This window comes from Cladophialophora bantiana (assembly GCF_000835475.1).
Source record: "Cladophialophora bantiana CBS 173.52 unplaced genomic scaffold supercont1.24, whole genome shotgun sequence".
Lineage (NCBI taxonomy): Eukaryota > Fungi > Ascomycota > Eurotiomycetes > Chaetothyriales > Herpotrichiellaceae > Cladophialophora > Cladophialophora bantiana.
The window spans coordinates 283493-304319 of NW_015971598.1; the positions used below are offsets into that span (position 1 = coordinate 283493).

The following is a 20827-nucleotide window of genomic DNA, read 5'->3' on the forward strand; positions in this document are numbered from 1 at the left end:
CGAGCGTTGGGTCAAAAAGCATCTGAATCGACGCAATGACGTTGCATTTCGTCCAAGGGAACGATCATCAGATGCGCAAGACGATGTTCATCACCAGCGCTCACTTACCTCCAAGATCCCCTAACTCTAAGCCTTACCGGAACTTTATCCTGGAACACTTTTTGCAACCTCAAGGAATTCCGGGAGACATTCGTGTGAAAAATATGCTTGTCTGCAAGAACTCTGACAGGAACGAGGCTCTTGTTGCGTATCGATTTTACTCGAGTGGCCTGAGCGAGACTGCTGGCGTCGGCAGCAAAAATACTCCCTACCCTGTACCAATGGGCAGGTAGGGTGCTTGCTACCATGAACTACAGGCTAGCGCGAACAAAGTACCCCTTTGCCGTTGACCCCTTGTACTTGTTATACTCGAGTCTATTTCCACGTGCATGGAGGGGCAAGCGTCGTGAACGACGAGGGGTCGAGGGGTCGACCAACCTTCGGTCGCTGGACATATCATCCTCCTTCCCGAACGCTTCCTAAGCTGTGCCCGACAAACTCATGAACATTGTGCCAGTCATCATAAATGTTCAAACGGCCCACGTCGTGCATCATCAGATCTCCTGGCTGCATGCGCAAGGCTGGAGCCTACGGTGGACAATGGAAGCTAAATCTCGTCAGACAATGGGATCGTATAGAGCATATTCCACCCGGGACGCACTGCGCTCCATATTGAATTAGTAAACAACAAAAAGCATCGTAAACCTCACCCTCTAACGGACGGGAAACCGGCTAAACTCCCGCACGGCAGCAGTGCCGTCGAGTCTACAAGAGACCACCGTAAGGGTACAGGTAACCGTTAGTGTGGCGAAAGGTGACATATTGTGGTTCCTAGAATGGGGACTTAAAAGGCTGTGCGCTTGCAGGAAACCCTTGACAAAGCGACGGACAGTCGAATTGCCCTTTCCTAGTCTTGGAATTGCAAAACTCTATGCTGGGATCCTCCACGTTGGTGAAGATGGTCCCGCTGTTTCAGGTAAGGAGAATCCAATGGGTGAAGCGGAACGGGGACCCGCGCAGACGCTTTGGGCGGCTCGACTCGTCTCTATCGACGTCTGCAGTTTGTTGGGATTTGGCCTACCATGTCGTGGCTTTTCAGTCAGCAACGAACTTGATCCGACCGCGACGCATATGAAGCCTTGCCACATCAGCGAGCAGCTTGGATCTATACCGAATGCAGAGCAGTAACAGTCAAATGCCCGGCAACACTTCTCCTTCCCTCTATATGGACATCTCTTGCGCAACTTGGGGATCAAGAAAGTCGTTTCTTGTATGTCCGCAGGGACAGAAGCGTTGTTTCAACTAAAGGCCCCGACCTACACGACAAATGAACCCAGAAAGCTCTTCTCGGCCACTTGGGACATTCGGTGTTCATGACTGTAAGGATGCTTCCTCGTACCATATTGTGGCAAAATCAATGGCAAGCCTACATATCACGTGGAAGAGCTCGCCAGTCCGGGCGCTAGCCCTGTCTTGACCAACCGTACTAGCCCGAGGGAATCGGCAGTTCGTTGGTTTCCGACGGCAGGAAATACAGGACTTCTACTGGTAGAGCCTTTTTCCCCACCCACCAGATACTTGTACATAATTGTCGTTTCGAAAATGATCGAAGCTTCTACATCCACGCCTAGGTAGGTACAGAGGACTCTGAAACGTTCCATGCAATACGAGGACATGAGTTGTGGGTGGTAGGAGGCCCCAACCACCAATGCAGACCATACTTGCTAGTCTGCACCTAAGAGCACGGAAGTTAGGCGTATACGATGGTCCACATGCATGGGCTCCGTCGATGTACGTGGGTGGTGCATCCGACGAACCTACTGGGTACATGACCTACTCGTAAGTTTCGTACCCCGTCCGTGCATGCATGCGTAGGTAAGTAGTTCGTTCATTCGATCGCCCTTTCGTTCTTTCGTGCGTTCGCTCGCCCAGTCGTTCATGAGGAAATGGATGGGATAGATACGATGGATGGACGGCGAGACGGATGCTCCATCATACAATGCAAGACATTGGTTTGCTGCCTCCACAATCAAGCCAGTCCGGTCCAGCCCAGCCAAATCGACTCCCTCTCGTTGAGTTTTTCTCTCTTTCCAGGGTCTTGATCCTGGCCCTTATTTCCACGTAATTTTCTTGCCCCTGTTCCCTGGCCCTGGCCCCTGACCCTCGTCACTGCCTCTTGGTCTTGGCGTCTGTCACCGAGCAATGATCAGTACTCCATAGCCAGCCAACCAGCAGCATCCTCTTCAGGCTGTTTCCTTTCGTAGCAGCGAGCAAGCCACCAGAAAGCCACCAAGCAAGCCTCCTCGGAGCTGCTCATGGGTCCAGGATTTGTTCCTTCCTCATCAGTCGATTCAAGAGTCCGTACCTACGTATTTCGGACTAGTGGTCGTCAGAGCCAAGCAATGGCGGGGAGTTGGTTACATACAAAAGCGATGCGGAACGGGGTGAGAAGTGCTCAAAACCCAAAGGGGGGAGTGCACGTGGAACAACGTCTCGGGAGGAGTCAATCGTCGATCAAGATTCAAGTTGCCAGGGCTGTCCCAAAGAGACGAAAGCGTCGGTCGTAAACAACATGATTCTTGGCTTGCCCCTTTGGATGAAGAACAGGTGCGCCGTACTCCTTGATCAGACACTCAAAGGGCCTTGCGCTGGGTTTGACACGGAATCCTTCTGCGGCGGCGGTTCCCAATTCCTCTTTCCTCTCCTGTAAATCCCCCCACAAGTGAAACAGCTTCTCCTTCAGCGTCGCCAGCTCGCCCTGGTTCTCCTTGTCCCTCAGATTGCAGGCGTCCATGTTCAAGAGGAAGTCTCCATCCGTGGCTGCCACGAGCAGTTCCATCTGGGTTGGCCGCCCATCAGTGCCTGCCTGCGCGCGAGCATCCTCGACAAGGAGGATGAATCGCCATTCCCATTGCACTTCCTCGCCTTCGTTCACTTGACTGAGATCGATGTTCATATTTTCGTCAAGGTCCTCGTTGTCTGACAAATCATCAAACTGGTTGACTTTTCGCGGGGCAGCAAAGTCGGCAATGTTGTCTGGGAAGAAATCAACAACCCGAACTTTCGATTTGTAAGTGCAGTTCTGGAAGGGAAGTCGAAAGGCATTGCCCTTTGCCGTCGTGCGATTCAAAATGTCTGGGTCGAGGATGTCTATAATAGGCTTGCATGACACTCCCTCATACTGATTACATCTGATATGAGGGTTAGCTGTCAGGAGGGCGTGCTCGCGTCGCGCAACTGTGGCTGCAGCCATCTTATCCCGTTGTTCTGCCTCGAGCTTTGCTTTTTTGTTCTTTCGGTTTCTTGCCTTGGTCCTCTTGCTCTTCGGTTCATCATTTTGTTGCTCAGTAGGTTCGTCTCTCTGCCGGCGCTTCTTTGCCTGGTTAGGGACTCGGAGAAAGCTGATGCCTTCCGCCTCTATCTTTTGCTCATAAGCTCGTTTGCGGTACAGCACTTCCTTCCGCTTTTCATCGCCAGAATTCGCCACTTCGATCAAATCCTTCTCCGGATAGCTGCGATCATCTCGACAATTGCCCTCTAACTTCGAGCCATTCCTATCCATTTTGATTTGCACGTTACGAAGGTAAACAAAGTTGCCCACGTTCGCGATGCGCGTGGCAACAGAAGCTTGCCTGCCCCAGCATGTGACCAGGATCGTCATCTTTCCCCATGGACCGGGCCATTCGCTTGAGGTTTTGTCCTCAATATAGCCGAACGGATCACCGTCTCGGCCACAGTCGTCGTTGGACCACTTGTAGTCTCGGAGCCCGTCATTGGTCGTATAGTCAGTCACATAGAGCTCGGTGGTCAAGTCGTTGGGAGAGAATATCTTGCGAACTTCGCCCAAAAGGTCCGCAAAGATGTAATCTTTGCCGCAGGGCAAGTCGAGTTGGTCGAGTGTGCGGAATTTTCCTTTGCGGGCAGGAGCGGTGCCGCCGTTTTCTATCATTGTATTGCTTATTTCCAACCGTGTTCTGGGTTGTTGTTGTGTCCATAGACTTGGGTCTTCTTGCTCAGCCATCCACTTGGCATACCTCAACTCGGCTTCGTTGAGAAGGGATGCTTGACCTCTTGGAAGAGAATTGCTCCACGGGCCATCAGGTTTGCATCCTCGTCCCTGCCATCTGGCCTTGTCCTTCAGATCTTGGACAGATCGAATCTTCTCCAACTCGGCGAAAGGAAGCACAACCCAACTGGATGTGGAATTTGACCACCCTGATAGCTGGCCTTTGTGCTTATTCATTTTGACATTTCGCAGGATGACGACATCACCTTGGTCTCTAATGTCTGGAAGTTGTTCAAGTTCCCTGTGAAAGAATGCGAAGGGCAGCCCTATACCATATGGCCATACTGGATCGTGTAACGTGAATGTGATTTTGTAGTCCCGTTTACCACTCTGGCATCTTGTGGGATTGAGAAAGTCAACGCAAACCCCGATGACGTTAAACTGTTCCGAATTTAGATTGATGTTGCAAGCGTTTGCGAGGTCGATGAACTTCGGGGGCACGGGGACGAAATCAAAAGGCATTGTGTAGGGTATTTCCTCAGAAGCGCATTGTTGATGCCGAATTGCACCCTGGAACGGACCAGAGCAGAAGACTTTGAGAGTCGCTGTCGTTTCAGGTTTGTTGTCTGATTGTTGGCCATCGATGAATCCCAAGGTCGCTGTGTAGGAGGAGATCGCGACGTGTCCTCGACGTGTTGCTGGCTGCCTCAAGAACCAAGACGCAACGCGAAATCACGTGATCTATGCCAAGCAAGAGTGGCATGTGCTTTCCGCCTTGACAAACACTGACTGCGTCTCCTACGACATCCGCCCTGCGAAACTGCAACTCCCGTTTCATTTGCTTCCATTTATTTATCCACACCCGGCGCAGCCTCATCACTGACCGCCTTCACTTGCCACAGCGCACAACCCCTCCTTTCACAAGTCTGGAACCTATCTTCTGCGGGGTGTCTTGGGCCTACTACGACCGTGAGCAGCTCTGAAAAACATTGTGTCTTCGAGGCTTTCCCTGAGACGTCACTAGAATAATGGCGGAAAGATACATCCCCGAACATCGGCGAACTCAGTACAAAGCGAAAGGCAGTTTCAAGCCCGATGAGCTGCGTCGTCGCCGTGAAGAGCAACAAGTCGAGATTCGTCGCCAGAAGAGAGAGGAAAATCTAGCCAAGCGAAGAGGTGTCCAGCGCGGAAATGGCGAGATCGGTATTGGTGGTCTCACGGAGCCAGATAGTGACGATGAGACGGCCAATATTGAGAACGAGGTGAGAACAAATGCTTTTGTTGTCTCCCGCTTTAATCGTGTCTAACGTTGTCTACAGCTGAGCACCGAACTGCCAGAAATGGTCAAAGGAGTCTTCTCGGACCAGATTGATGCTCAGATTCAAGCCACCACAAAATTCCGGAAACTCCTGTCCAAAGAACGCAACCCGCCCATCGAGAAAGTCATCGAGACTGGTGTCGTCAGCCGCTTCGTCGAATTCCTCCGATCCCCCCACACTCTCGTCCAATTTGAGGCCGCTTGGGCTCTCACCAATATCGCTAGCGGAAGCGCCGCACAAACACAAGTCGTAATTGAAGCTGGTGCTGTTCCTATCTTTGTTGAACTTTTGAGCAGCCATGAGCCGGATGTTCGTGAACAAGCAGTTTGGGCTTTGGGTAACATTGCAGGCGACTCTCCTGCGTGCCGTGACTATGTCCTCAGCCAGGGAGCCCTGAAGCCTCTGCTTAATCTCATTGCCGACGGGCGCAAGTTGAGCATGCTTCGAAACGCAACGTGGACTTTGAGCAACTTCTGCCGCGGGAAGACCCCTCAACCGGATTGGAATACCGTAAGTGACCCTGAAATCTACACACAAGATAGATCGCTGACAAGGCTTTTAGATTCAACCCGCACTCCCGGTCCTCGCAAAGCTCGTCTATATGCTCGATGATGAAGTCCTCATTGATGCCTGCTGGGCCATTTCTTACCTTTCCGATGGCTCGAACGACAAGATTCAGGCTGTCATCGAAGCTGGCATCCCTCGACGTCTTGTTGAACTTCTGATGCATGCCTCTACATCTGTCCAAACCCCAGCTCTTCGGTCGGTGGGAAACATCGTTACTGGGGACGACGTGCAGACACAAGTGATTATCAACTGTGGCGCTCTGACAGCTCTCCTGTCGTTGCTCAGCTCTCAGAAAGATGGTATCCGCAAGGAAGCATGCTGGACAATTTCAAACATCACGGCCGGCAACTCAACTCAAATTCAAGCGGTCATTGATGCGGGTATCATCCCTCCCTTGATACATCTTCTGTCCAACGGCGACTTCAAGACTCGGAAAGAAGCTTGCTGGGCCATTTCAAACGCCACTTCCGGGGGTCTTCAGAAGCCTGATCAGATCAGATACCTTGTCTCTCAAGGATGCATCAAGCCCCTCTGCGATTTGCTAGCATGCCCGGATAATAAGATCATCCAAGTCGCTTTGGACGGACTAGAGAATATCCTCAAGGTGGGTGAAATGGACAAAGAGGCTGCGGATCCCCGTTCTCCAGAAGGACAGGTCAATCGATATGCATTGTTCATTGAAGAGGCCGGCGGAATGGAGAAGATTCACGACTGCCAGAACAACGCCAATGAGGAAATCTACATGAAGGCGTATAACATTATCGAGCGGTACTTCTCCGACGAGGAGGATGCCGGCGCTGATATTGAAGAATTGGCACCGCAGGCTAATGCTACTGGCTTTACTCTTGGATCGAGCCAACCCCAAGGCCAATTCAACTTTGCAAACGGCAACGACTCAATGGACATGTAGAACATGGACATGTGAAGCGTCAAGGAATGCCACTTGACAACCCCCGCAATGACGGCTGACGTTGGTGTCGTGCCCGACAAGCAGGCGCGAGCAGCGACGCAACACACCGCAACTGGGCTGCTTCAAAGCGCCGAGTCCTCAAGATCACCTTTCAAGCAGACATTTTCGCTAGAGTTGAATGAGAGCACCAACCTCGAAGCACCCCATCCACGGCCCCCATGTCTTTTCACCCATGCACGGACCCCACAACTCCCACCCTTCACCAGCACGATTCCCAAGATCCATCTACGACCCCACAACCAGATGCACCATCATGTAACCCCTAGCGACTCGACACAGCACATTACTTTGTACCCAGCACCTGGCACCCAGCATTCGATAGAGGCGTTATTTCGGCAAAGAAAGTGAAACCATTATGCTCGGCACGGGCGCGGAAGAGCGAGGTATGTAGGAGGGAGGTAAGGAAGGGGAGAGAGAGATCAGGAGCACCAGAAATCAGGCAGGATAGCCTCCACCGGTGTCCTTATTGAGCTGCAGCCCCATGCCAATGTATGTCGACTGCTTTCTATGCCCAATACAAAGAATTCACAACTCAACCGACGCTTCTGGACTTCTGCGGCTCGCTCTGCTTTTCCCGGGACGGTAAGCTATCTCGGGCTCATCTTACCCGAGTTGACCACGAGCTTGTAGACAAAATAGCAATGGCGAGCAGGCGTTTGTCCGGTATTGTGGCCAGGTCGTCTGATCAGCTGCAGGATCACTCCATAACTTCTTATGAGAAAACGCGCTCTGACCAGTTAGAGGGGGCATTCTCCTCTTTTCTCGGGCTTGGGGCCCTCCTTGTCGATGACCAGATTATAGGAGAAGCAGCCTAGAACCCCTCGTATCGTGCTTTCGATGCATCATTTCCATGCAAGCCGAGTCCAAGATGACAAGGTGATGTAACTCCCGTACCCCGCAATAGTGGATGAGGGATGGAGGAGATAGTAGGGCCACCTCAGGCTGAGCGGGCAATCCAACCAACGCCTTCAATCGACGCAACCAGAGCTCTTGGATGACCGGCACCTCCGCTTTTCTCCTGGCCAGCGACTGTGTCAAAGATTGCCCAAAACTGAGCATCGCCACGAGCGCGATGATCATAAAGCGAGATGTAAGTGCCGTGGATGACCCTCCGCAGCAGCCATATGTATATATATCGCTCTGGCTAAGGTGAGCCCTGGAAACGTGTTCGCTCCCTTTTTCTCCTTCTCTCCTACAACTAACGGTCCTTCAAACCACTCTTAGACTAGTCTTGTTCCTTCCTGCGACGCCCAATCACGCTATCAGATTCCTACATAGGACAGCCAACGACCCAATAGTACTCTAGTATGTCGGCCACCGAAGTTCGAGTTGGTGGCTCAGGCGGGACCATGAAGGCCGTCAACTATCAAGGCGCCTTCAAGGTCAAGGTGGAGGATGTACCGAAGCCTGCGATCGAGCACCCCGATGATGTTATTGTCAAAGTGACCACTGCCGGTAAGCTTTGGAAGCCTCATCCTCGACTTTGCCGGGGTGTCGGGAGGGGTCAATGACAGTGACTAATTGTATTGAAATGTAATAGCTATTTGCGGATCTGACTTGCACATGGTAAAGAGCACAACTCGTGAAGGAGATGCAACACAGACGTTCCACTGACGCGAGATAGTACGAGGGACGTACTGGTGCTCAGCCTGGTATCACCTTTGGTATGTCACCATTGTGAAGGGAAGATGGCCGCCAACAACACCCTTCGCTAACACCTCAAACACTAAGGGCACGAGAACATGGGGATTGTGGATGAAGTCGGCTCTGGGGTCACCCTGCTGAAGAAAGGTGATCGAGTGGTGATGCCCTTCAACGTTGCGGACGGACGATGCCGCAATTGCGAGGAAGGAAAGACTGCCTTCTGCACCGGTGTCAACCCCGGCTTTGCGGGCGGTGCATACGGTTATGTGGCCATGGGACCCTATAGAGGTAAGAGAACTCGTGGCGTGATCTCAAAGGCAATGTCGGTTGGTGTCTGACGAGAATCATAGGCGGGCAAGCTCAATATATTCGCATTCCATATGCGGACTTCAATGCTTTGAAGTTGCCACCCGGGACGGAGCATGAGCAGGATTTCATTCTCCTAGCCGACATCTTCCCAACTGGATGGCACGGGGTGTCGCTTAGCGGGTTCAAGCCCGGAGAGAGTATTGGCGTCTGGGGCGCCGGGCCTGTCGGGTTGATGGCGGCGTACTCGGCTTCATTGAGAGGGGCGAGCCGTGTCTACGTCGTCGACAGAGTGCCCGAGCGGTTGGCAGCTGCAGAGAAGATCGGATGTATACCCATTGACTTCAGTAAAGGTGATGCGGTGGACCAGATCCTCGAGAAGAACGGCGGTATGTTGGATCGAGCGGTGGACGCTGTCGGGTACCAGGCCGTGGATACTGGTGGTAAGAAGGAGCAGCCGAATATTGTGTTGGAGAACATGATCCGGGCGACCAGACCATGCGGTGGATTGGGGATCCCGGGTCTTTATGTGCCCACGGATCCGGGGGCGCCTGACGAGGCCAGTGGGAAAGGGATGATCAGCATGAGCTTTGGCAAGTTGTTTGAAAAGGCGAGTACAAAGATGACGTCGTGCTGGCAATGCAACGAGGAGGCTCTGGTGCTAACCATGGCTTCTAGGGCCTTACCCTCGCTACCGGCCAATGCAATGTCAAGCAATACAACAGGTGAGAATGATCATGACGTTCTGTTCCTAGCCTGAGACTACTAACTATGACAGGTATCTGCGTGATCTCATCATCGCAGGAAAGGCGAAACCCTCGTTTGTGGTCAGTCACGAGATTGGCATCGACGATGCGGAGATGGCGTACGACAAATTCGACAAGAGGATTGAGGGTTATACCAAGGTCTTGATCCACCCCAATGGGCCATTGTGAGGAATGAATGGGGCTCTATTTGATTGCCCCTTTTCCCTGGGGGTTCAAACGATATTCATAGGTTAAAAATGAATGAATAGCCGTATCCATCTGGGTCAACCTGCTACATTTTTACCCCCACTCTCTTTTTTCCGCGGAGTATCTAACAAGTACAGTACGAGGTAGAGCCTCACAAGGATCTCTGTATTCCGTGCGGCTACTCAGTACTGTTGCCCCTTGCTAAAAGGGCCAAAATTAGTATTAATAATAGTTCTCCTAATCAAGAATTAAAAGGGGTGAATAGACTGAGTGGGTCTGTCATCCCATTGGCTCCTGCAAGTCTTGACAACATTGGTGTTTCAACCTTGCGTCTGCCTCCCATCTCCCGCCATCATTTCATTCATCTCTCATTTCCCGAATATCGCTTCCACGATGCTGCTTCATCCTGCTTCAGGTGTTGATCGCCAGTCAGCACCCGCAATCGCTCTCTCCCTTCGGTCAACGAGTTTAACGGCACGAGGACCGAATTGCACTTGAGCCTCTTGTCAGGAGTTGGGACGAAGCACGCGACCTTGACCATGATCACACCCGAGGCAGGGCGCTGGTTCATGCGAAACTTTCTTCATGGGCCGCTTCTGGCCCCTCAAAGCGAATCTGCTGATAGACATAGCTTGTCATTGGTGGTCTGTGTACTTGCGCCCTTCACGATTGTCGATCCGTCCCTTGTTCAAAGTACCTGGCCGAGCTGGGTTTTGCTAGCGCTGCCACAGACGCCGATCGCCAGCATGGCTAATCCCTTAACATCAATCTACGTTTGGACGAATTCAACCCAATGGTCTTCTAGTTCCTGGAAAAGTCTATCACAGGAAGTCTCTCGTATCTCACGTATTGCATGGATAGAGGCATGTATCCCACATGCAGGACGTGTCTCATGCACGAACTTGGCAGGTCGATTCCTTTATGAGTACACAGAACTACTCCCTGCCCTGTCCTACATTTGATGGCATATGGGATCTCCGCTGCGCTTTTTGTCCTTCTCCCTCTTGTGAGGTCACTCTTTGATGTTATGCCGCTCCTTTTTGCGTTTTGGATATGCCTCTGTCATGAAGAAGTAGGAATCGTGGCAATCCGCAACGCGCCTTGAAGGCTGGTCTGAAAAACACCTGAACAACACCCTCAGCATCCGCTCAACACCCGGCGGGCATCCCATTTTTTCACCATGATCTCTCTCACCATCGGTTATGTGTCTGGCATTATTGCCGCGGTGATTTTCATTCTTCAATTCGTGTTTCCCAATGCCCTCATTCTCGTGCTAGTGGGCTTTCTCAAAAATGACCATACGGCGGTGACCTGGTCTGTGGTTGAGCGCAGCCTGCTGAGTTCCCTGTGGTAAATACATTATGTCCTTGGTGCAAAAACTTTTTCCTGATGGCAACAGGCCTACGCTCCTCAAGACAGAGGCTGCCGCAAGTCGAGGGGTAGATACCAAGATCAGGCTCCTGACTTGGTTGCGGCCATTGGCTCTCGGGCTCGTCTCTGTCGCCGCGATTGTCACGCCCTTGGGACTTTACGACGACATTGTACCTTCCACGACGCCCCAATCTGTCGCCTTCACGTATATTGCAGACTCCAGTCCGATGGGATACGGAACGCCTCCACGGAGCCAACTTGGCTTTAGTCGAATTTGCGGAAACTTCCTCCCTGTGCAATGTCCCGGCACGACGAGTGTCATCACCTACAGTGGCAACGACACATTCATGGAGGCTAATATCACAAACGATGATTACGACACGAGGATCCCCAAGGTCCTTGCCGAACTCTACCAGAGTGGTCTCGCTCAGCAGCGGCAAACGGTCTCAAGCTTCTTCGACATTGAATCACGGTATTACTCGTTCATGTACCAAGATGGGGTCGCACATGGGGCAAAATATATTGTGGACGCATTCCGCTACTTGTCCAGTATGGTATTGGACAACGCCATTGAACCGGTGGAGGGTCTGGTCGTCGACACGGTCGCTGGCGGGGTCGGCTTCCGCAATCATACAGTCCCTGTCAGCGTTCAGCTTGGTGCCGAATGGACAGAGGACCTACTCTGGATTGAGCCTGAGACGGCCTGCGTCGACACAAACATCTCGGTCGAGTTCAAAATACCCTATAGCGGTATTGCTAGCAGTGATCTAGCCAACATGTCGCTCGTCGACAATGGGGGCTTCGCGAACTTGGTCCAGGAATATCCGTACATCAACGTGACAGACTCCCAAATTAATCCAAACTTGCAGGGGCGAGCCTACAAAGCTGCATGGTTGGTGAACGTGTATACAATGCTGGTCATGAACCTGACCAGGCCGAATCCCGATTCCTTTGGTTATCTGAAATCCAAGGTTGGCGACAAATATCCAGTCACGACATATCAGACGACGGGAGCGAAGCTCAATGGGATCTATGTCACCAATCTGTGGTCATCCCTGCTGGACCCAGAGGCCTACTTGTCCAACTACACCTTGGCCGACGCGCCATCCGCCAACTACTCCAACCCATTTGGGCTCACCTCTTCGAACTATAGCGACATTTCATTGCTCTGTTCAGGGGCAGGGGGGGCTGATCTTGCGAATCTCACCAATGTTCATGTCGAGTGCGGCTTGGTCTTTGGAGCCGCACAGCGTCGTGACGGGACGATAACCCTTGTGCAGGAGCCTGAAACCTGGTGGACACAGAAGGTGTACAGCTGTGCTACTGCAATGAAGGCGAGTATCAAAGAGGTCCGATTCCGATACAACGCGACACAGGCGACGGGTAACACGCTCAAGGCCTTGTCTATCGTCAATGTCAGCGACAAGTCGTACCCAGACAAGGAGTCGATGCCTCTCTGGGGCGTTGAATCGCCTGGCTACACGATGAACGACATTCATCAGCTATGGGGCCTGATTTCGCCGGAGCTTGAGCACTCGGTCAATTTGTCCACAGTGCGGGCTGCTCGATTGTACCTACCAGGATATGGTGGTTTGGGTGTTCTATCCACTGTGCCGGGATATGAGAACCTGCCAGGAGCAGACGGGCCAGCCGATGCCCTGGCAGGAGTGTACCAGTCCGGCGGTGACGACTGGGCAGACTACACTGGAGACACCAACATGGCCATGTATGCGCGATGGCGAGATCTTTCGGGGTCAGCAGCGACCGTGGCAAAGATCCCCAACCTAGTGTGGACGGATATCGCTGCAAACATGCTGGTGGGCACGCGCAACTGGAACTCTGGCAATGGGCTGCCCGCCAACCTTCAGAAACGGGATGGTGATGGGACAAGCGGAGGCGGCAGCGACCAGGCCCTCGTCCCTGTGACCATCTATCAGCGGCGCATTCGCTATCACTGGCCATTTGCCATCCCGGCATTCCTGGCGCTGGCGCTCTTCCTCGCGGTGCTCTTGGCTGCCTTCATATCTGTTCTGTCTGGAAGGGGCCTCCCAGCACGAGTGCGACATTATCTATTTCATTTGTCGTCAGGTCGCATGTTGGGGGACATTCAATATGCTGGAGAATGCGACAAGTTGGCACCGACAAATGAATGGCTCGCACGTGTGGGGAGCAGACGTAGCGATTTGCGCACTTGTGCCAGTCATAAGGCTAGCGGTGCTAGCGGTGTCAGCGGCAGCATCGGTATTGGGGCCCCAACCTCGCCGTTCCTCGAGCAGCAGTATTATCACATGGCCCGCGGCAAGACTGGCGGCATGACTGATGTCAAGCAGAAGGGGATGGTGACTGAGATGACCGAACTGCGGCATCTCACCGTGGCAGGGTCCGGTCATGGGCCCAACACGGGATATGTAAGACTCAATGAAAACGAACAGCCGGGATGGCGGTCACCCGGGTTCTAAAACGAGATATCCGGGGGGGAGGGGGGTGTGCGTGGTCAACGCGTCAGGCTGATTGAAGCTGCAAGGCTCCTCTCTCCGACTGGCGCGGGCGGGCAGCTGGAAGAACTTCCACGCCCCAAGAGCACGAGGTCGATTGTCGGCGAGGGGCCGGTAGGGGACGACGAGTCTAGGTACATACTTCGTACAGTTTCCTGCTCGGTACTCGGGAAACATGCCCGAGACGACATACACAACGTTCCAAAAAAGGGCTCAAGAGGAGGAAAGAGGATCAAAAAATCGCCGTGGCGGTGACAATGATAGGCCACCAGGCGGAGAGGAGTGTGGGAAAAGAGAAGACGGAGGTTTGATGGCACCACGATGGGATGTCTCCCAGAGCTGATGGTGGTAGATGGTCACCTTGGCATGAGTTTGATGGCTTGGTCCGGCCGGTTAGCACCAGGTTTGACCAGTGTCAACGAGTGTAACACGGGCTGGAGGGATTGGCTGCTGGACCATGGATGGGCGGCCGATCTCAGTCAGTATCGTGTCTCCTTGCTCTCCCTAATAACAAGCCAGCCACCCCAATCCGGAGTTAATCTGGTACTCTATGATCAAAGATGCTAGGTATCCCTTAGCAGTACTTAGCTACTCCAATGGGGAGGCCCAGCCGAGCCCATGTGCGAGGGACAACGACGAGCTGGACGAGCTGGACCAGCTTTTCACCAACCAAGTGCCTGCGCCTCTCATGCGATGAGAGTGACACTCTACTTCGTACATTCTCTCTATATTCTGCCACCAACTCGCATAACTATTTGCCTCTTCCCCTGTCTATTGTTGAGCCTGTTTTTACAAGTCATTCATTACTCACTCCGTCTCGTCCCGTGTCGTGCGCGTCCTGTCGTCGTGTCGTGTCGCTAGACAAAGACTTTCTGGCGATAAAACATCCAGTATTCCTACCACTCGACAATCTTCCTTTGTTCTTGTCCTTCGACCATACCTCACCGACTCTCTGTAACCTCTGACTCTCTGCCTCTCCACATACCTCATCTCACCACCACCGAGGTTATCATCATCTCCGAAAGCTACAGTCCTCCGTACCTATCGATAAACCCTACCCGCCTCCCCCTCCTCCAAGCCCCTCCCACTTGTCACTTGCAGTCCATAAGTCACCGTCCCCGTCTCTGTCGCTGTCACTGTCACTGCCACCGTCGTCATTACTCGCTGAGCTCAGCAATCTTTTGCCCGTCATGCGATAGGAAAACCACCGGCCCCCCCCTCACCAAAAAAAAAAAAAAAAAAACATTCATCCGCCTGTCGGTTGGCGGTGAAGCTTTCCTTTCGGTTATCCCTCGAATAGAGAAGAGCGGGCCTTGAAAAGAGACCAACTGCGCTACGCCGTCTCGCCCGTCTGTCCCCATCACGCCACCAAGGGTATCCCAAACCCACCGCTTTTGGCATCCCAGAGCCTTGTAATAGCCTGAGTCCCCGGCCTTCCACACAACCACCACCACCTATCCCCAAAAGCATGCTTCAACATTCGTCCTCTGCCATCCGGCCCTTCCGCAACGACACAAGTTCATCCTCCCCCGACGAATCATCACTCAGCTCCGAGCGTGTACCTTTTTTGACGCAGGAACAGACCTTTATTAACTGCCCCAATCTCGAAGATGGCTCCTTCTCAGATCCCGCCAGCGCCACTACCGCCGTCAGACCCGATTCCCTCAAAGGGCCCACAGTCACCTGCCTTGAAACCTCGACTTCTATCGATCATCGTAGCTCCAATTTCTCGTCCAGATGGCGTTGGACGCAGACCCTTCCGGCCTTGAACCATTTGTTGGGTGGGAGTCGTACGGTGGTGCATAAGGGGCACGTTGTCGAAAGAGGCTCATTACACAAATCCATCCCGACCACACCGCTGAGGAGAGTGCTACGCCTCCTGGCCCTGACGCTGATGCTATTGTAAGAAAGAAAATTGCGTGCCCGCCTTCTTTCCCACCTGCGCCTGCTGACATCGCGTACAGAGGAATCCTGGAGTTCATTGCTCTGGCATGCGGCCTCTTCCTGTCCTTCTTCCCCGACGATGCAGACGACGAATTTGACGCATGGAACCCTTCCCAGCGCACCTCCCGCGAAACGGGACATTGGCCAACCGATTTCTCCGCCGACATTCATCCCGTGGCCTGCCACTCGCACAATGACTACTGGCGGAAAGAACCCCTGTTTTCGGCTCTCGAGGCCGGCTGCACAGGAGTCGAGGCGGATGTGTGGCTATACGACCAAGACTTATATGTCGGACATTCCACAGCTTCCCTGACACCTGAACGAACGCTCCGCACCTTGTACATCAACCCATTGCTGAAAATTCTAGATCAACAAAATCCTCATACATCCTTCCATCCCTCGCTGGACAACCCCCGAAATGGCGTCTTTGACACAAAACCCTCTCAATCCCTGGTACTTTTGATAGATTTTAAGAACGAGGGCCATAGGATCTGGCCACATGTCTCGGCACAGCTCCAACCTCTGCGAGAGAGGAAGTTCCTCAGTTACTTCAACGGCACCAGCTTCGTCGAGGGACCCATCACTGTTGTGGTCACAGGCAATGCACCCTGGGACGAGGTTGTGGCAAACTCAACATATCGCGACATGTTCTTTGACGCACCTCTTGGCTTGATGGGAAAGTTGGCTGACGACAGCGACGCTCCTGAGGCTGCCATGGACACTCCAGGCGATGCGCTAGAAGTGCGCTGGAGTCAAAACCAAGGTCAAGGCCGTTCTGGTGCCGCGCCTGCAGATCCGACAATCTATTCCCAAGCCAACTCTTACTACGCCTCCGTCTCCTTTAATTCGGCCATTGGCTGGCCCTGGCGTGGCACCCTTTCTCGCCGTCAGCTCGAAATGATGCGCAAGCAGATCGCGGGAGCTCACGCACGCGGACTCAAAGTCAGGTACTGGAGCGTGCCCAGCTGGCCGAGAGGAATGAGAAATTATCTCTGGCGGACAATGGTGAAGGAAGGGGTGGATTATTTGAACGTGGACGATTTGAAATCGGCCACCTCGGGTGATTGGAATTGGGACAAAAAAGGCCCTTGGTTCAGTGGGCCGTGGAAGTTTTGGCCATCCCAGACCGCTGCATAAATCATCAACATGTGGGACACGAAAAATACCGTCATGATTGGAAAGACTGAAGACGAATTTTCACTAGATGCGACCAAATGAGACTCCGCGCACCAAGACGAGATGATGGAGATGAGAGCTTTGGTCGAGATTGACCCTATGAGCTAGAGGCCCCAAAACTACGACCGGGGTTTCACGGAAATACAGCTACCGTTGAATGGGCTGAACAAGGCGTTTATGGGAAATGGGATGGCATTCTGCATTTTGTTACTGTCAGGGACATGAGCAGCATTATGATACCCAAGCTTTAGAGCATAAACCGGTTACAGAATGAGGTGCAATATAACCCCACTGGACTTGAGGTGCGAGTGGCTGTCATGCTAACTAGGAATATTCCTATGCTTGTCAGCGTCTTCATCTAGTCAGTCCAACCACATCGACACCCTCTAGGCTCCTGCTCGCTCTCCATAGTCGCTACTTCTTCGGTTGTCTGTTGCCCTACGAGGCTCCCAACGACTTAAAAGATCTCGTCTTTCTCCCCTGCTGCTTTTGTTCTAGACGTTCTCCTCACTTTGCATTCGATATCGCTGTCACCTGTGTCATGTTGCTCTGATTTTGTGCTGCATTTACTCCCAACCCATTCTCCAACACACAATCAATCCCCATTTACTCGGTACCAGCTCCTCGCTGATCTCGCTGAGCATGGCAATCGAATCTTGATGTCCACAGGATTGAGGCTTCAATATCGCTACGAATTAATCCAATAGTTTGTGTCGCGATGTTAGCACAAGTCTTTGCCTTTTTTTTTCCCCTGCCAGCATCAACCGGAACTTTTCTCAGCCTTGTCGGCTTGTAGCTCGCCTCGTCGGATGCACGTGAAAGGCTCCGCTCTTCAGGCTTGGCGAGTTTGCAACATCTGCCATCTTCTCGAGGTTTGTGATACGACGGTTCTTTCGCTTTTCTCATTACCGACTGCGAGTACAGCGAACATGGCGGCTGCAGCACAGTCGCTCTCGGAGCGGACGCGATTGCTCTTTGGGAGCTCTTATGGCGAAGCGATTGATCCATCGACACTCCCCATTTCCTCCTCCTTCAAGAGAAAGGTCGAATACGAAAGCGTCCGCGAACTGCCCAAAGCACTGGCCGAGAAGCAGGCGAAGGCAACGGCTGCGCGAGGACCAAAAAGACCCAAGATGGCAACCGGGAACAATCAGATGGCGTTGGTAAAGAGCGAGGCGAAACCGGACTCACAAGGGCCGTCACCACAACGTAACGGTATCGGGAGCAGTCTGATCCGCAGACCAAACATGCAACAGCCACGACCCGACTGGCATGCGCCTTGGAAATTGATGAGAGTCATATCCGGACACCTGGGATGGGTGCGCGCATTGGCGGTGGAACCAGGCAATGAGTGGTTTGCATCTGGAGCAGGAGACAGGACGATAAAAATTTGGGATCTGGCCACGGGCCAACTCCGCTTGACATTGACGGGTCATATCTCTACGGTTCGTGGACTGGCGGTGTCGCCGCGCCATCCATACCTTTTCTCCTGCGGCGAGGACAAGATGGTGAAATGCTGGGACCTGGAAACCAACAAAGTCATTCGTCACTATCACGGCCATTTGTCCGGCGTCTACACCCTTTCATTACATCCGACGCTCGACGTGCTGGTCACTGGTGGGAGAGACGGCGTCGCTCGTGTCTGGGACATGCGCACGCGCTCCAACATTCATGTCCTATCTGGCCACAAGGGCACCGTCTCGGATGTGAAATGCCAGGAAGCGGATCCTCAAGTCATCACTTCGAGTCTCGACGCCACCGTGCGACTATGGGACCTCGCGGCGGGCAAAACCATGGGCGTACTCACACATCATAAGAAAGGCGTCAGGGCGCTGGCTATCCACCCGAAGGAATTCACATTTGCATCTGCGTCAGCCGGTTCGATAAAACAGTGGAAATGCCCCGAGGGTGCATTCATGCAGAATTTTGAAGGGCACAATGCGATCATCAACACCCTAGCCGTGAATGAGGATAATGTGCTCTTCAGTGGAGGCGATAACGGTAGTATTTGCTTCTGGGACTGGAAGACAGGACATCGGTTCCAGAGTACCGAGTCCCTGGCGCAGCCAGGGTCATTAGATGCCGAGGCGGGTATTATGAGCAGTACATTTGATCAGACAGGGCTGCGGTTGATTATGGGAGAGGCTGATAAGACGATCAAGATTTGGAGACCGGATCCCGAGGCCACGCCGGAGACACACCCATTGGACTGGAAGCCGACATTGGGCCGGGTAAAATACTGAAGACTTCAGCGCCGTTGCCTCGTGCCTGGTGGCTGTTATGGCGGAATTGGATCGTATCGGATCGCATCTTGCATTGAGCGACGGCGTTCGAGGCGCTGTTTTGGGTGGGGGGGGGGCTATTAGGAGGGCTCTCTGATCACAAGGGTCAGAATTTTAGAACAAGTTTTGTTGCATGGGAAAATGAATTACGTTCTGTTGGTTTCCGGAGAAAATCAAGGTCGATACCCAAGAAAGGCTTCATCTAGAAGTCGTCACGGGAGCTCTTATGGTGGTCAGCGGCGTGCAATGTGCTCTGCTGTGGCGTGGCGCTCGAGGAAGACCATACAATGATATGACATGATAATTGGCATATACCACTTGACGATGTATTACACCCCCTCCATTCTTTCATCTCTCGTCCCCTTCTGTCCGCGAAGGATTTCGGTTGCAGAGTTACACGAGCCCGTAATATTGTGCGGGGTGTGAGCGTTCGATCGATCTGATCGGTCAGTTTTGACGAGGCTGACCGCCCCTTTGCCTTGTTTCGTAGCTGATTTTGAAATTGGATTTCTTCGACAAGAATGTACGTATAAGCCCCCGCACGCAAATCAGGACACATGGAAGATGCTATATATCTCAGATTCTCTCGTGGTCACCCACCCATATGCGTGTCCTGCTTCGACCCACGGATACAACAGAACCAGGTACCACGCTAGGTGACGGCCACACGCCCCCCTCTCATATCAACAAATAAACGCTTTGAAGCGCACATTGTATGATTTCTCGTCACTATCGAGACTCTCCACGGCCAAGAACGCAATGGCTTGCCATCGCCTCATTACTATAGCTACTGTTTTGCAGTCATCAATGCCAAACGACGAGTGTTACCCAGCATTTCATGGAACATGTGGAAGCAAGAGAGAATAATGCTCAGGCTCGACCTCGCCGCTCTGACGGGGAGGCTATGCTTCGACAGAATACCTGATTAAGAAGTGTCTATTGTGACTCAAGCCAGGGAAACCACAGACCATCGAACTGTCTGGCAGCTTAGGGCAAGATCAAAAGGCCTGAATTACCGCCTTGTCCATCGTCATCAATCACCACACCACGCAGCAGACTTCGCTTGCTCCTCCCACACCAGCCATAGCGTCTGCCGCATCAATTTGTCTGCTGGCCACCCTGATGGGTTCGGGTTTGCTGAGCCTGAGCCTGAGCCTGAGCCTGAGCCTGAGCCCGCTCAGTTTGTTGTCGTTGCCGGCGAGCTATTTTCCTTTGCCCCATGGCCTTAGACTCGGCGTCTTGTTGCCTATTCCCCTCTTCGATTTCGCTGACAGCTCTAGCATCCTCTTCCTCCAGAATTTGTCGTATTATTTCTTTTTCTTCTGAATCATTCTGTTATTGATCGCGTTCATGAGACGCGTCAAACCAAGTGACTCACCTTTAGTCAACAGCATCGACACGGCTGCCATAGGTGAACCTTGGGAATGTGGTGCCCAGCAACTTTCCTTTCCGGTCATGACAGCAACCATTTCACTGCCTTCTACTACACAGAAAGCGAAATCGTATGTGATCATGTCTCTCCTGAGGCTCAATTCGACTCTAGCGCACCAGGACTTGTGACGGCATGAATGAGAATCGTCGAGTGGCCAAGAAGTCGAATCCAACTGGAAGCTTGTGAAAAGGGCAGAAGTGATGGTGCAGCAAGGGGTATTTTCGTCCTGCACCACCGGCAGGGGCAAATACTTCCTTTCCCCTCCAGGACGTGCATAGACTTTCAAGATGGGCTTGTTGGGAAGTTCCCTGGAGCTAATGGGG

General features: G+C 52.7%; 7 protein-coding genes across 7 annotated transcripts; 5 read left to right on the plus strand and 2 right to left on the minus strand.

Annotated features, from left to right (window-relative positions):
• Positions 1–2560: 2560 nt before the first annotated feature.
• Positions 2561–4567, minus strand: Z519_11867 (uncharacterized protein; the record flags this gene model as incomplete). The annotated part of the gene is made up of 1 exon (XM_016769576.1): positions 2561–4567. The coding sequence occupies one exon, from the start codon at positions 4565–4567 to the stop codon at positions 2561–2563; it is 2007 nt and encodes a 668-aa protein (XP_016614212.1).
• A 506-nt stretch (positions 4568–5073) lies between these two features.
• Positions 5074–6841, plus strand: Z519_11868 (uncharacterized protein; the record flags this gene model as incomplete). Its single annotated transcript, XM_016769577.1, has 3 exons — positions 5074–5307; positions 5365–5874; positions 5927–6841. The coding sequence occupies 3 exons, from the start codon at positions 5074–5076 to the stop codon at positions 6839–6841; spliced, it is 1659 nt and encodes a 552-aa protein (XP_016614213.1).
• A 1367-nt stretch (positions 6842–8208) lies between these two features.
• Positions 8209–9786, plus strand: Z519_11869 (uncharacterized protein; the record flags this gene model as incomplete). The annotated part of the gene is made up of 6 exons (XM_016769578.1): positions 8209–8356; positions 8442–8467; positions 8526–8565; positions 8633–8833; positions 8896–9576; positions 9656–9786. The coding sequence occupies 6 exons, from the start codon at positions 8209–8211 to the stop codon at positions 9784–9786; spliced, it is 1227 nt and encodes a 408-aa protein (XP_016614214.1).
• Positions 9787–10984: 1198 nt separating this feature from the next.
• Z519_11870 (uncharacterized protein) lies at positions 10985–13634 on the plus strand (the record flags this gene model as incomplete). Its single annotated transcript, XM_016769579.1, has 2 exons — positions 10985–11154; positions 11204–13634. The coding sequence occupies 2 exons, from the start codon at positions 10985–10987 to the stop codon at positions 13632–13634; spliced, it is 2601 nt and encodes an 866-aa protein (XP_016614215.1).
• A 1504-nt stretch (positions 13635–15138) lies between these two features.
• Positions 15139–16751, plus strand: Z519_11871 (uncharacterized protein; the record flags this gene model as incomplete). The annotated part of the gene is made up of 2 exons (XM_016769580.1): positions 15139–15572; positions 15635–16751. 2 exons carry the CDS (start codon positions 15139–15141, stop codon positions 16749–16751), a joined length of 1551 nt encoding a protein of 516 aa, XP_016614216.1.
• Positions 16752–17719: 968 nt separating this feature from the next.
• Positions 17720–19033, plus strand: Z519_11872 (pre-mRNA-splicing factor prp46; the record flags this gene model as incomplete). Its single annotated transcript, XM_016769581.1, has 1 exon — positions 17720–19033. One exon carries the CDS (start codon positions 17720–17722, stop codon positions 19031–19033), a length of 1314 nt encoding a protein of 437 aa, XP_016614217.1.
• A 1137-nt stretch (positions 19034–20170) lies between these two features.
• Positions 20171–20529, minus strand: Z519_11873 (uncharacterized protein; the record flags this gene model as incomplete). The annotated part of the gene is made up of 2 exons (XM_016769582.1): positions 20171–20394; positions 20451–20529. The coding sequence occupies 2 exons, from the start codon at positions 20527–20529 to the stop codon at positions 20171–20173; spliced, it is 303 nt and encodes a 100-aa protein (XP_016614218.1).
• Positions 20530–20827: the final 298 nt, after the last annotated feature.